Here is a 16,017-nt window from a genome sequence, read left to right as displayed (position 1 = left end):
ACTTAGCAAACAAAAGATAAGATCCTTCAAAAAGAAAAAGATAAACCCATACAGATGATATTAGCTATCTAATAAGGCTTCGAAGAAAATTTTATTTTCAATCCTTTTAATTAAGGCAGAAGTGTGATAAGTTTAATGTAGTGTGAGTGTGAGGAATTAAATGTAAAAACCATGAGATACCAAGGGATAAATCAAATATAAAGACTTTAACTGGAAACTATTCATTTATTTTTTAATAGGAGGACTGTTAAAGACTATAATACTAACAATAATACAAACATATTACAAAATATCAAAATTGCATACATGTATGTGGAAAGAAATATTTTAATACCAAAAACATTTTTCTTATATTTCTAAACAACAAAACAACTGAAAATATTGATAATCAATTGATAACAGCAATTCATTGTAACACAATAACCTTTGTATTACTACAAAATTTATTTAAGACAAATTGTATTCTTGGGAACTTCATTCCCTTAACTAGAGATGATAAAAAAAATTTATTTAGTACTTTATTCCGGTAGCATTAACTATTAAATAGGGGAACCCACTGCAGAACGGGCCATTATGATTTTTAGAGGTAATAAAAAGCTTGTAAAAACAGTCAAAGTTTGGAAAATTGTTAGGATGTCTTTAGTAATCATTTGTTCATAAAAAAAATTGTGAAACTAAATAATGATGTTAAAATTCCATTCTGCTCTGGTGCAAGGGAAGGTGGGGGTGGGTGGGGGGAAGAGAAGTGGGGAAGGACAGAAAGGAACAAATTCTAAAGTTTTGAAACAGATTCAAAAAAGTTTTGATAAAGATTCTGTTTTGTACGTGGAATGGAAAATCACTTAGCACAGCACTGCTCAAAATGATACAAGAATTCAAAATAATTGTAAGGGGGGCCACCTGACTTTGCACAAGCAGCCCTGCAAAATTCAAAGTAACCAACACATTTTGAATGGGTGAATAGAAAGAATATAAAAACTTTAATGGACACAGGTTGCTTTAAATTTATCTTAAATTATAAAATTGCAAATATGGAAAATGATGCACTAACAAAAGAAAAAGTTATCATGATGAACATTCCATGCTATAAACTACAAGATTGTTATTGATGTAACTATAAATGGAATTACTATTGTTTTACTTTGTTGCTGACATAATTCCTAGATATCAGATGCTGCTTGACATTGGATGCAGTACAACTTCTAAGAGGTGTTCAACTCAGCATGAACAGCCACACCATAAAGATTAACGTGGAAAAAATAAATGTTGGTACAATTTCAACTTACCCAGCAACCAATGCAATTGATCTACTAGTTATGGAAAAAATTATCAATAAAGACTTCATAACAGAATTCAAGAATGGTAACTGGTGCATATCCTGGAACTGGTTGATAGAAACACCAACTTAATAAACCAAAACTCCAAACTATTATATCTCAGAAGATATAAAATGTGAATATGCAATCAAAGTGAAAGAATCGACAAAACAAGGATGGTTGAAACAGTTTGAAGGGAAGTGAAGTTATGTCTCATTACATTAATGGCAGTAGTTCAACAGAACAATCTGAAAAAAAGCATCTAGTGATGGACTATTATAAACTGAATTAGTTTGTATCTAGTTACACTGCAAATATTTGCAGCAGCAAGTTTTGGAGTTGGAGAAAATTGTGAGAAAATTTAGAGATAATTGACCTGAAAAAGGCATATTTGCAAATTTGCATTGATGAAGCATTGTGGAAATAACAAGTTGCCAAATATGAAGGACAGCAATATTGTTTAACTTTCTTAAGTTTTGGTTTGAATGAAGCTCTCAGAATAATGAAGAAAATTTTTAAAAAGGTTTTATCATAGGACGAAGTAGTTGAGTCTGGAATGGACTCATTTATTGATGAGATCATTCTTTATAACAACTTGAAAAAGTACAACTTGGATTCCAAGTCTCTAGAGAAACTCAATAGTAGTTGTGCTCTTGGCTTGTTAGTTTACAAAGAGCACAAATCTGTTAAATTGAAAAAGTAACAATTTATTCAATACTCCAGAAGAAAATATTACGTGCCATCTAATTTTCTCTTGGTGTGGACAGCTGACTGGGCTTTTTTTTTGTTAGCTAACTGGTTATGTCCTTTATGCAGGTATCTGAAGAAGATACTTTATCAAATTAAATCAAAATTGGTTTATGTAAATTTATGTAAATTACACTAATTTGTCTAAGTAAACTATTGCTTACTATTGGTTAAAAAAAGATTTTTTAAAGTTATCCTCTAAAGTTTAATGATTAATTTAATGATAGTAATTTAATGATGGTAATTTATTAAGGGTAATTTAATGATGGTAATTTAATGATGATAATTTAATGATGGTAATTTAATGATGACAATTTAATGATAGTAATTTAATAATGGTAATTTAATGATGGTAATTTAATGATGGTAATTTAATAATGGTATTTGACATAGCTATTAATATCATTTTTTTCTTTTTTTTTTTTAATTACTTTTTAAGAAACATTTTATTCATTAATTTTATTAGTTAACTCAACTTACCATTTTATTATTATACTGATGAGATTCTAGATGATAAGTCAGCATGCTGATCAAAATACCTTTTTCAAATAGTCCAGAATTTAAAGCATCTTCCAAATTATTGACTGTCATATGATGAGCAAGTAAACGCTGAAGCATAAAACTTGATTTCAAACAACCTTGTACTTTGGTGAGTCTTGATAATGTTTCCCTAAAAATTTACATTATTTAAAAAACTAAGGAGAAACTAAAGATTTAATTTCATTTACTATTTAAAAATATAATATTGTATTTTCCATAATACTACATTTAAAAACATAATATTGTATTTTGCATAATACTACATTTACAAACATAATATTGTATTTTTCATAATACTACAGTTTAAAAACATAATATTGTATTTTGCATAACACTACATTTAAAAACATAATACTGTATTTTAAATAATACTACATTACTTGAATGGTATAATGTTTTCATTTTTTTCCAGAAATGTCAAATAAAAGTTTTGAAAAAAATCTTTTTCTTGAGAGATAAACTTGATCAATACCAACCCATAACACCAATAATGAGCCTTACAAATCCAAACAGAGTTTGAATACTTTTTCAACCAAGCTTGAAGCAGTACGCTTAAAACTTCTTGAATCATTCTTCAAATTAAAAAAAATATATATGAAAAATATAACACAAAAAGAATTTTAAAGAATTTTCAAGATAAAAGGCCACCTAGAATGTTAAAAAATGCTATGTTATAAGAAAAGATAAGAATAAGATGAAACTGAGTTACTTTTCAGTGCTAATGATTAGTTAAAAACTAAGATAATTGCAACAAACCTCAGATATTTCTTTGAAAAAACATTCTTTATTTTTGTAGATAGCTCATTATAATTATCAAAATGTTCCAATGAAAACCTTTTGAATATGGCACAAGTAAAACTGAAAGGTACTCTTTCTATCAAAATTTCATTTTCATAAAAGAATATAAGGAAGGGCAGACAAGATATGATTCCATCTATTGTGTTTTTAATACTTTCTTTCAGTCGAACTTCCAAAACATCAAATAATTGCTGTAATATAAAATAGCTTTTTATAATAAATTATGAAAACAGTATAAAATCATGTAAAAAAAAAACCTCATTCCTGCAAATTAATAAAGCATTATTATCAGTTTTTATCAAATTAATAAAAAATTTCACAAATAAAAATTTTAAAAAAGAAATATCATGATTACCACCTGTGACCAGAATGTCAGGTTTGATGGTTCCCTTGGTCTATTAGCATGATGCTAATCCCATGACAAAAAATTCTATAGAACTTTGATAGAACTATTTCATTTTTATAGTGAAGTCTATAGAATTTCTGTAGACATTTTTTAATTTTTATAAAAGTTACATAGAAGACATTAATGTCTATAGAAGTTTAAAAAATTTTTATAAGCTTATAGCAGTAAAATTGATATAGAACTGTCATAAAAATTGTATAGTAATTCTATTGAATTTTGGTAGAGCATCTTAAGAAATTCTAAAAATTATCTACAAAACATTAGTAAAATTTTTTATATTTCAATTGCATATCTTTAGAAAGTCTATAGAATAAATATAAAATTTCTATTGAATCTCCTTTGAATATTATTCTGCAGTTATATGTATTAATGCATTTTTCAATGGAATATTCTATTCCACAATGGAATATTCTATTCCACATAGATGTGCTATAGAATATTCTAAAATAGTAAGCTAAAAAATGGTTTGTAGGTTATATATAGATATCAAAAACTCACTCTTAGTTCATCTCAAATTTCAGAGCAGCTCAGCAATTCTTTTAGTGTAGAAAAAATATCTGACTTTAATGTCAGATCATCACTTAATCAAGTGGCAATCAAATTCCTGTTTCTTCATTCATTCAGAAGTGGAAGGAATCCACATGCCTGCACAGATTTGGAACATTTTTAGTCAGACATTTTGTTTGTTATTTTACCAACATATTTCCTGTAGCCAGCAAATATCTTGTAGTGAATAGTTAATTTACCAGAGTAGGAAATTAAAACAAATGCTGAATTAGTTTTTGAATATTTGAGATTAAAAGTAAAGTGATACTTTACATCCTCATCACTCCCATCCATCTCTCATATCTCCTTTATATCCTGCAAATTTAAGAGTTCAGTTTTCTCATGTTACTATTTTTCTCCAAAACTCTTTCAACAATTGGTAAAAAAAAAAAAAAAGATCTCTATACTTTAGAGTTATCAAGTTCTGAATTAGAGGAATATTTTAAGAGACCATAGCATATTTTTTACAAACCATAGAGACCTAACTCTCTATTTTCCATATTTATCCTTGGTAAATCATTCATTTTTAAAACTATATTTTATTGAATTACATTCTCAAGTTCCCAATTTACACCTTTATTTTGAGTAGAAAATTAGAAAGCTCCAGTGAATTAACTAGCAACAAACTTCCTTTAAAAAAAAGTTGTTTTACAGGAATATTTTAAATCTTTTTGTCAAAAGTTCCAATAATTATATTAAAAAGACTGTCATGTTTAACTAACAAGAACTGTTGCAGAAGACGCAATATCTTGATTTTAATTCATTATGTCTTTTATAATATAACAATTAAATTAATAAGGATGTTATAAAAAAACACAGACCATTGCAAAAAAGTAATTCACTAATAAACGCAATGACCCTAAATAAGATTTAAAAAAAGGCAAAAGAAAACAATCGGAAATAAACTAATTACGTAACAAAAGTAGAACTTTACAAAGATTTATAAGTAACACCCATGAAACAGACTTTTAAAAGAAGCTTTACATCTTTAAAAAAATTTGAGAAAAATAAAAAGCATTAAATACCACTTAAAAATTTATATTTTATTATTGACCTTAAACAATTAGAAATTCAAAGAGTATGGAAAAGATGCATTTGCAAATATAAAATAAATAATCTAGCCCTAAAGAAGTATTCATTTATGCTGACATGAGTGTAATGCTAATTTTATAAGCTTACTGGAAAAAGAGCCAGAATTGGCTTTAACAAACTCTGCAATCTTAAAGCCAAATCTGGGAGAACTTAAAAGTTCCCAACAACATTGGGAAGCTGATTAGTAATATTGTATTATATAGAGAAGCTGGCAATTTTCTTGAAAAAATGAAGATATTTGAAGCTGCCGTAGACAAAATGCAAGGGTGCACATTTCTCTAATATTATACAGATCAATTTTTGATATTTCAGCAACTGAGTCTTTAAGTTTTAAATTAATTTTAATCAGTTACTTAAAGTAATAGTAGTTAACATGCTTCATTCTATTTTTTAAAATAAAGAAATATTATGGTTTAATTACTTTATTATCAAACTTTGAAAATATAAATACAAAAATTTGACCCAAGAGATTTTAAAAGATTTTGTAGGAACACTTCTCATCACTTGTTTAAAAACATTTAATGGAAAGTTGTACAAAAAAAAAATGATACAACCATTACTTTTTTATGGTTCTTTTTTGAAATATAGCAATTTTATAACCTTTAATTTATTTGAATAATTAAAAACATATTTAAATCCTTGAACCACAGATAAAGTTGCATTAAGTTGTAGCTTGATAAGAAGACTCCTAGACAGAAGTTTGTTAAATACTATTTTTGTACACCACATATTCATACTTCCAACAATATGTGAAGTTGAACTTAAACATACATTTAAATGGTATAAGGTGATTCTGAGATATGTATATGAAAAAAAAAAAATATGAAAACGTGTAAATCAAAAATAGTTGGATTTACAAGTAATATCATTTTATAACACTTAGGAGATTCTATTGAAACTGCTCAGAGTTTTTTATTTGACACTATTCTTAAATTCTTTGAATTAACATTTTAAATCCGCTTTGCAAGTCATAAATTTTTATTTTATTTTTTTATTAAAGAGGTAATTCATCAGAAAAACTCAATTTTGAAGTTCTAATGCCATTTATTGGGAAATTAGCTTTAACTGAAACTGTTTCTTTTACCTAAAATGACAAAAAATACAATCTTCAATGCCCTGAATGTTATCCAGTTTTTTTGAATATTTGTTATTTTTTTATGAGCATTAGCAATATAAAATTTTTATTTCATATTGCCAATGCTCAAATAGTATTTATAAAAATTGTTTGTTTGCTATCCAATTAGTAAAAAATGTGAAAAAAAATTACATAATGGAAAACATACTTTAATAAGTTCTTCATCTTTTGCCACTTTATGCCACAACCGATAAATGCCCTTGCGACTTGAATACAAAGATTCAAAGAAACCAAAATATAAACCTCTTACAAACATGCCTTTCTGTAGCATTTGGTCATTAAAAGAGGTATTTAATAGTAACTGAAGATAAATGTTAAACACAATGATGGGTTGAGATTGCTGCACATTACCACTGTTTGTAAAAAAGACTTTTGCATGTTTAAATATTCCATTAATAGATAAATGAGGGATATCCTTTTCATTTGACAACATAAAGAAGTCATCAACTTGATACCAGATGAGACCTAGAACAATTAAGCTCTTAATTAAAGGCTCTTGTAATGATGCAATGAAGTGGACCACATTAAACAAAATGAAGCCTTTATACATAAAATTCAATCTGATATGTTGTCTTTAAAGAGAAATTTAACTAACCATAAAATTAATGCATCACTTATTAATTCTGAATTATTTTGAAAAATATTATGTTTTTCTCAGATTTATCAATTTCAAAGATGATAATGTTTATTGTTATGCCTTTTGTAGGTTTTATTTTGTTTTCCTTATTTAATATCAAAATTATAGCAGTTTTTTATAAGTAGCATGTTTTGCTATAATTAAACCTCACTTCTAAAAGAAAAGTATGTATTGCTTTTAAAGATCTGTTTGCAATGCAGCGTTCTAGAAAAAATTTAAGTTGTGATGAATTTGTTGCAACTATTACTTTGTCGTATGAAGAATTAACAAATTGTGAACTTGGCAGAAAATTTGGAGTGTCTCAAGCAACAGTCAGTAGGGTTCTACAAAGGTTTGTTGAGATCACTAATCACGCTAGATGACTAGGCCAAGGCAGACCACGAGCTACCAATGCTGTGGGAAGACCAATTTTTAATGCTTTGAACACTGAGAGAACGGTTCACTACTGCTGAAGTCTCCAAATACAACTTGCTGAGGTTCATGGAACTGCTCTTAGTCAAGATACCGTAAGAAGAAGACTTTGTGCTTTAAATTTCCCACCTTAGACAGCAGCTACTGCTCCCAGATTGTCTGACGACCACCAAAGAAACAGTCTAGATTTTGTAAGGAGGCATATGAATTGAGAAATACCTGATAGGGGACAGGTCTTATTTACAGATGAGTCAAGGTTTTGCCTTGTAAGTTCTGATTGCCGCCCAAGAGTGTACAGAAGACCAAATGAAAGATATTTCACTTGTAACATTTGAGAAACCACTTTACATGAGGCAGCTCATTGATGGTATGGGGTGGAATATCTTTAACAGTTTGCACAGAGCTTTTTAATGTTGATGGTGGACATCTGACTTCTCAACGATACATAGCAGATATTTTAGAACCTTTTGTGGTACCTTTTGCACCGTAAAATTGGAGATGGATTCCTTCTTACGCAGGATGATGCTAGACCACATACAACACATATTGTTACTAATTATTTAAATAGTATTAGTATTCAAGTTTTGGAGTGGCTAGCTTGCAGTCTAGATATGAATCCAATAAAGCATCTTTGGGACATAATGGGACACCATGTTAGAAGCCAACATCCATCACCTAACAGCCCAGACAAGCTGCGACAAAGTCTTATTTGCGTGTGGGAAGATATCCCTCAAGAAACAAATAGATCTCTAATTGAAAGTATACCATGGCACTGTCAAGCTGTAATAACATCAATAGATGGTAACATTAGATATTGATAGCTTAAATTGAAACATTTTTGACTTAATAACACTAGTTATTAAGTCAAAAATGTTTAAATTTAAGCTATATTAGTGCGCATAACAATAACAATCATTTTAGTTTATTTTGTTGAATGAACTATATTTTTGGTTTTAGTTTATTTTTTCATCATCCTCAAAGTCAATTTTATTATTATCATCAAAATAATTGTTTATGTGTTCTATTCTTAATATGTTTGTCAAAATATATGATAATATTGACGACAATTAAAATAAATGGAAATGTATAAGTGGTGTGTTAATTTTGCAGTTAAGTGTATATATATATCTATATGTATATGTATGTAAATATATATATATATGTATAGTGACATGTAAATGCTTCTAACCAGTGTTATTTCCTTTTCCAATTTATAAAAAGATTCATGATTTTTAACCATTATAAAATGTTAGTATGAAATATAGGAAAAAAAATTTAGCAAAAGAAAATTATTTATACTCATTCATAGACATAAATAATTTTCTTTTTGCTATAGCAAAAGAAAATTATTTATGTCTATGAATGAATTTATTATTGTATTTGTTATACTTACATTTTAAAAAGATGCTAGGACGTTCTGAGACACATTTACAAATAATAGCACATTGAATGTTTATAAATGTTTAGTTCATAGATGGTTGTGGGAGCATAAACATGGATCAACATACACAAATTCAAATTCATGAGAGGCTAATAAAATTTTCAAAGGAAGGAAAGTTTTCATGTAAAATTGATTTACAAAGATATTGATAGGTAAATCAAACATGAGCAATATTACTGTAAAATACCGTTGTGGATATGGTTTAAAAGAGCATCCACGTAATGGATGATCTTTTAAACCATTAAAAAAAAAGATCTTTTAAACAATAGAAAAATAAATCATATCATTTTACACAATTTAACTGTGAATGCCAAGATAACTGCTACCAAAATAGTACATAAATAAAGGATGAAAACCTAGTTAGTGATACATATAGATACAAACTGTAGATTGCAATCTACAGACACAGCCTGTAGATTACAACCTTATTAGGTATTAAGTTTTCTCATACTTATATGGATCGACAAAATAATTTTAAAAAATATTCTTATTCACAAGTCATATGATTATAACTAAGCACTTTGTATCCAGTTTAAGTGACAGAATTTATCATTTTTTTAATTTCTTGTCTCACCTAAGTTTCAGTTGTAAAAAACTGTAAATGGTTTTTTACTCCTCACCACATAATTTTAATTTGATATTATAAGATTGGACTTTTTGTATTTGTAAAAATTGTAAGCATAAGTAAGTAGGTTAGAGGTCCAAACCAGCTAGCATTTCTTAAAAATTAAAACTTAAAACTTAAAATTTAAAAAATTAAACTTTGTCATCATTTTTATTTAAAAAACTTTTGAATAAAAAAAAAAAGAAAAATTACCTGTTTCTAAAGTAAAAACTTGGTTAGAAGCAAAAACATCTAAGAAATTTTTGCTTATGACCAACAATCTTGAATTTTTCTTTGATGACCTATATACATAATGAAGGTATTCCCAAACAACTTTTTCTTTGGCTATAATCCCATATTTATACTCTAAAGGCGTTTTAAGCATAGTTAGTGGAACTCTTAGATCTGCCTGGTAAATAAATCCTTGAGATATCTCCCTAGAAAAAAATACAAGCTAAAACTTTTGTTTAATTTTGTTAGGAAACCTTAACTGTTTATGGTCTTTATTTTGACTAGTTTTTAATTAGTTTTTTTTTTATTCTTTATTTTCAATTTTATTATTTTGAAATAAGTAAACTAATTTTTCAACTTTGCAAAAAAGTAGAATGAAGGTGTGTTTTATGAAACAAATAATTTTAAAACAAATTTAGTTTACTCTGTAAGTTGCATCTGCACTTTTGAATTATCCCATCCACCAAGCTGCTCTGATTCAAAACCAACATAAAGACTCTCAACTTGTTTTGGCTGTACAATTAAAAACCTAACGCATATTGAAGCAGAACCAGGGATTGATATGATATTAGACCTAAAAATTGAAGGTCTTATTGATTTTTTTTTTTCTTTAAAAAATAATACTTTTATAGCGGAAATATATTTACAACGAGGTTTTTTAAGACAATTTCTTCTTATAACTCAAATGTTAATATAGAATCATAATTATAACAAGCTGAAACTTGAAAAAAAATTACCATTTTACATATAAAGTGTGTCCCATAAATCACTACAAAAACTAAACCTATGTAATATAGACCAATCATTTTTAATGTTTATTATTATTGGATGGGGTTTTCACATAAACTAGATTTTGCATATCAGTGCACCATCAATTGGAACCAAACAATTATGCAAAATGGAAGGAATTTGCTACATGATTTTAGGAAAACCAGTTGGATAATCTAGAAAAAGTTCTGTGGAAAGATAAGACACATTTCCATCCAAATGAAACACCAAAATACCAACAAGAAGGCACATAAAGAGGAATGTATTTGTACTTGGGTGCACATAAAGAGGAATGTATTTCACATGGTATTTAAATGATCAGTATTTAACAGTAACACATAAAATTACTGAATAAAATTAAGGAATAAAAAGTAGAACATGTGAAGACATTTTAATATTTGAAGTTCATTTAAAGAATGATTTGAGAATGATAAGTTGAATCAATTATCTAATGTAGTTTTAGTTAAAACCACTATAATAAAAAACAGATTATGCCCCAAAAAAATTAAAATATTGATTTAATTAGAAAATTCTCATGATCCCATACTAAGTTGAAAAACAAGTTATCTACACTTAAAAAAAATCTCCTAACAAAAGTTTCAGTTCATTATGGTAACAGTTTGAACTGAAATTTCATTTTCCACCAAAACTGATACCTAAGTCAAAAGTTTCTGTTCAGTAAATGTAGTACCATTTTTAGCAAAAATTTACTTTTTTATTGTTTGTAAAGACTCTTAAAACTTGTGTTATGGCAGCAGAGGGAATTCATTCAGGAAATTAAAAGTTTACATACCACAATTGCTTTCCTGATACATAATCCACAATCTAGATGATAAAAGAAAATCAAAACAATATTGTACTTTGGTTCATTAAAGCCAGTAAAAACTTGGATGTTAGAAGTATTCATTGGAACTGATCGTATAATAAAAGTTATAAAAAAAAAACTTTGTGTAAAACAATGGTTACTTATGACTGACATTATTAAAACTAGTTTAGTAAGTTAAAATAGTGATGTAAAATCATTTGTATTACTGATTGCTATTTTACTAGTTATGTTAACCATTTTTTTAACCAAATTATTTCTATTTCTACTTTTTTTTTTTTTTTTTAAATTCATTTTTTAAGTTGATAATTGCAACAATATGATTGCAAGAACAGAATCATGAAGTTAATTAGAGGGGAAGATGTTTCATAAAGCCTTTGTATCCTACAAAAAAAAAAGTTATTTTTAACACAGAAAAATTAGCAAAATTTTGTTTTATTATAATTATTTCTTTTATTAATTATACTTTTTCAAATATATTTCCTTTTTTTATAACTTTGATTTTTTGTTTTTAAACTTGTTTTGTAGGTATTCCATTTTATTCTTTGTCTTGAGGCGAGGAAATTTAGGCCAGTTAGTATGATTTTGCAGACTAACTATATTACTTTGGGCTTAGAATTTCAAGTGTCTTCCAACATTTATAACAAATAATAAAACTAAGTTATAGACAGAAACAAAGAATAATTTAAAAAATGATAAATAGCTTGTAACATGGTAGAAAAAAACTTCTAAACATCTGTGTGTATGAATGGATTTAAAAATTTAGCTTCATATAAATATTTAATGATATCTATATTCTTAAAAGAAGTATAACAAGGATACTTGTGGTGGACACTGTACTATATCAAAAGTATTCTTTTAAAAAGTTGTTTTTTTTTTTTGTTTATCTAGATGCTTTGGTACCTTTGAAATATACCCTAATTCAAAAAAATACAAGCAAGTTGCCCTCTTGTTATAAATGTTAAAATTATTCCATACCGTTTCATAAGTAACTTCTGGATTGGTACCTACAAAACAAACAAAATTTTATGTATAATATTCTTTACAACAGCTTTACAACATATATATATATATATATATATATATATATATATATATATATATATATATATATATATATATATATATATATATATATATATATATATATATATATATATATATATATATATATATATATATATATATATATATATGGTTTTAAACGGATTTGTGTGTGTGTGTTAAATTATTATTGAATAATTAAATTATGTAATATAAGTTTGTTATAAGCAAAATGTGTTAAAAAAACTACTTTCTTTTCCATTTGCAAGTAAATGTAAGTGTGTCGAGTCAAACATGCGTATCTTAAGTCCCTTTAAAACCGGTCAATCATGCGTTTTCAAAAATAATTTTTTAAAATACTTTTCGTATCCAAAACACCACGTGCGCAAACGCATAACGGTTTTCACCTTCATATATCTATAGATAAAATTACAAGCGGGAATAGGCTGTTTCATTTGTTTTATTTCATTATACTAAATTTACAAGGTGAAAATCGTTGAAGCATAATTCTTTTTACCTTCTCAAAAAATTGCAACCAAGCACGAAAAGTAGTAGTTAAATGGGAGATATCGAGCTGGCAGAGAAATTTTTTTACATAAATGATATCACGAATAACGGGTGACAAATAAAATTTGACTTTTTTATTCAACTTTTAATTCCGTAAATTTACATTAAAAAATGTGAAATTTATTTAGAAATTTTTTATTTAAAATTTATAAGAAAAAAAAGCATCTAAATTTTTAAATTACGAAAAAAATACGTTCGACATCATGACGATGAATGTGGTCTTTTCTTCACACTCAGCATGCTTTTGTACAACATTCAAATCCATTTTCTTGATGCAAGTAATTATTTTATTTTTTAAACTTCAAGATTTTTGGCTTTTCAATCACTCTCGCACACTTTTAGTTTCAAGTTTCCTCAAAAATCTTCAATTTGTTCGTGCATAAGGCAATTGGCTTTTGGCACAAAATCGATGTTTCAGCTCTTGAGGTACATCTAGACTTGCCGAGCGTTGTGAGAACTCGAAAAGCAAAACACGTAGCCACAGGTAGAATTGTGCTTTGTAATAAAATGCTCCCAAAAACTTTTGTATACAACATTTTATTTAGACATTTTGATTCACAGCTAACCCATTCGGAACAAAAAAAGGGACGCGAGACTCCCTGGACGAAATACAAAAATACACAAACAACTTTTTTCGAATTTCAACTGAAATTTAAATTTAATATTTTGTACAAGAACTTCTCAATGAGAAATGACAAATGAGACAAATGAGATAAATGAGACAAATGAGACAAATGAGACAAATGAGACAAATGAGACAAATGAGACAAATGAGACAAATGAGACAAATGAGACAAATGAGACAAATGAGACAAATGAGACAATGTAAAATAGGATTCTTCATCAAGAATGAAATGAACATCTCGATAATTCTCAAGAAGCTTCCCATACTTTGATTGCGTTGCTTTTTTCTGTATTTCGGATAACAAAGTTTTTTTAAATTTTTTGTAATATCTAATTGTTGGTACATTTTTTAAAAATAGCACTGATATATTGATGGAAGTAATCAAATGATCTGGCGACGCGTAATTTGAAACAATTGAAACGTTTTTAGAACTTTTTTTAAATCTTCGATATGTTACCTTTGTTACGTTAACCGGTCTTCCGCTTCTAGATTTCCTCTTAAGATCACATTTTCTTTTGGAACTTTAATCCAACGAAAAACTGACCTTTCATTGTACCCCATCGCTACAAAACGGTCACAAATTTGCTTGTTAATTGCCACCCTTTAATTGACAAAAACTTTATTGCCGAGTAGCACTTGCATTGAGCAAGATATCTGCGTATTAATGCCAATATTGAAGGAGAGCTAAAAAGGTGGTGAGCGCTGACATTGAGTGAGCGTCATGAGAGCAGCATTGCTGTCATCAAGGGAACTAATTGCCACTAGTCATTCTACTGGGCACCGCCAGTAAGCATTGGACGTCCTAAAACGTCTGGTGGACGTCTAAGGACGTCCAATGTTTACTGGGCGATGAAAACGTCTGGTATTTGAAAAATGTAACGAATATATAACGAATATATAACGAGTGAGAATCGACATTAAATTATCTCAGGTTTGATTTACCAGTGAATAATCGAACCTTAAGTCTGTGTAACTAAATATTAATAAACTTTATTGAGTAAGCTTTTGGGCGGAAGACATGAAAATTAGTTTTTATAGCTACCTACACTAAGAGTTCTTCGACAAACGGCACTTTTATTACGTAAAAGGTTGGCAATAGATTTATATAGCTAAAAAATAAAATCGACAAAGTATTTGCTATTTCGAAATATGAGTGCAAGTTTTATATTGAAACAAAATTTTTTGTGATTTATTTAAAGCCATGCGATTTCTAGCAGTCACAAGGATGCGATAATACGGAAAAATATTATTCAATTTATCTTCTAGACAGTAGAAAACGTTTAACAAAGTACATGAAAAGAGGTGACGATGAAAAGTCTTTTGGAGAGAAAATAATATTACTATTTAGTGCGTTCAGCAACTGGAATATTTCTTGTGTTAATGAAGAGGAATTATAAATGGGGAAGATTAAATGGATCTAACTAATCTTCAATTTTTAACTTCCATCCAGATGTTTACCGTGGATTGGACTGTAACTTTTTTTGTGAAGTAATTCAACACGTGGTCAAATTTTTGAGAGAGATTGCAAAAGATGATTAACAACATAGAGAAGTAGGTATAATTCAAATTGTGCGAGGACATCAAGGATAAAAGTTTTATTAAAGCCTTTCATAATGGGTAAATAATCTTATCAAATTAAAAATTCCATTGATCAGCCCAAAGATTGCCATATTTAGCAATATCTTTGAATGCAATCTCACGCCATATGCTTAATGCGCAATCGAATGTGCTAGGAGACCAAAAATATAGATTGCTAACTTTGTCCTGTGTTGGACAAATTAAAATTTTGTAAGTTTAGTAAATTCAGGAGTTTATGCAATTTTTGTGAGAATATTTTTGAAATGACAACTAGAAACTGATACTTCACCCCATCCCCCACCCCCACCCCTGGGTTTTTTACCCATTAGGTTGGTAAGAAGACATTTTGATGGTGGATGTAGCTTTAATGATTCCAATATTTAAGAAGTCTCCTCAATCGTCAATTCCAAATTTCACGCTAAAATTACTTGAATTAAGGTTTCATGCTTGAATTTGAAAGTTCAACGTTGCTGTGTAGATATGAAAAAATCTTTCGCAGTTAAATCTGGTTTTTTATTTATGAGAAAACAAACATTTGAAGAAGATCCTGAGTGATTGTAATTAATCAAATTGTCAACTTTGAAAACCTCAATAGCAGGCCTTATGTGGAAAAATTGGAAGAGAAATGCTTACTAGTCCGTCTGGTAGAGCCTAATTGTTCCATCCGGCAATTTTTTTATTTTTTCGGTATTTTTTTTTTTTTAGGTA

The 16,017-nt window shown here is 28.0% G+C and overlaps 1 protein-coding gene across 2 annotated transcripts in view; it reads right to left on the bottom strand.

Annotated features, from left to right (window-relative positions):
* Positions 1-16,017, bottom strand: part of LOC145192791 (E3 ubiquitin-protein ligase rnf213-alpha-like) — an 88,675-nt gene that overhangs the window by 53,650 nt on the left and 19,008 nt on the right. Inside the window, exons 1-9 of one of the 2 annotated variants that reach the window (XM_090072647.1) lie at positions 12,790-12,951; positions 12,474-12,502; positions 11,466-11,497; positions 10,329-10,478; positions 9,887-10,110; positions 6,729-7,045; positions 3,360-3,592; positions 2,984-3,175; positions 2,544-2,733 (exon numbers count right to left, since the gene is read on the bottom strand). In XM_090072647.1, the coding sequence (XP_089928773.1) occupies positions 2,544-2,733; positions 2,984-3,175; positions 3,360-3,592; positions 6,729-7,045; positions 9,887-10,110; positions 10,329-10,478; positions 11,466-11,497; positions 12,474-12,502; positions 12,790-12,835 (1,413 nt within the window). In that variant the 5' untranslated portion in view covers positions 12,836-12,951. Of the gene's footprint in view, positions 1-2,543; positions 2,734-2,983; positions 3,176-3,359; positions 3,593-6,728; positions 7,046-9,886; positions 10,111-10,328; positions 10,479-11,465; positions 11,498-12,473; positions 12,503-12,789; positions 12,952-16,017 lie in introns of those variants that run through there. The other variant, XM_090072646.1, reaches the window with a different exon arrangement.

The sequence above is a fragment of the Hydra viridissima genome, unplaced genomic scaffold (genome assembly GCF_058129835.1).
Source record: "Hydra viridissima isolate aposymbiotic clone 2 unplaced genomic scaffold, HvirCarnegie_v1 scaffold_15, whole genome shotgun sequence".
Classification (NCBI taxonomy): Eukaryota; Metazoa; Cnidaria; class Hydrozoa; order Anthoathecata; family Hydridae; genus Hydra; species Hydra viridissima.
The sequence above is the reverse complement of the archived record's forward strand: the minus strand, read 5'-3'. Positions and strand labels throughout refer to the sequence as shown.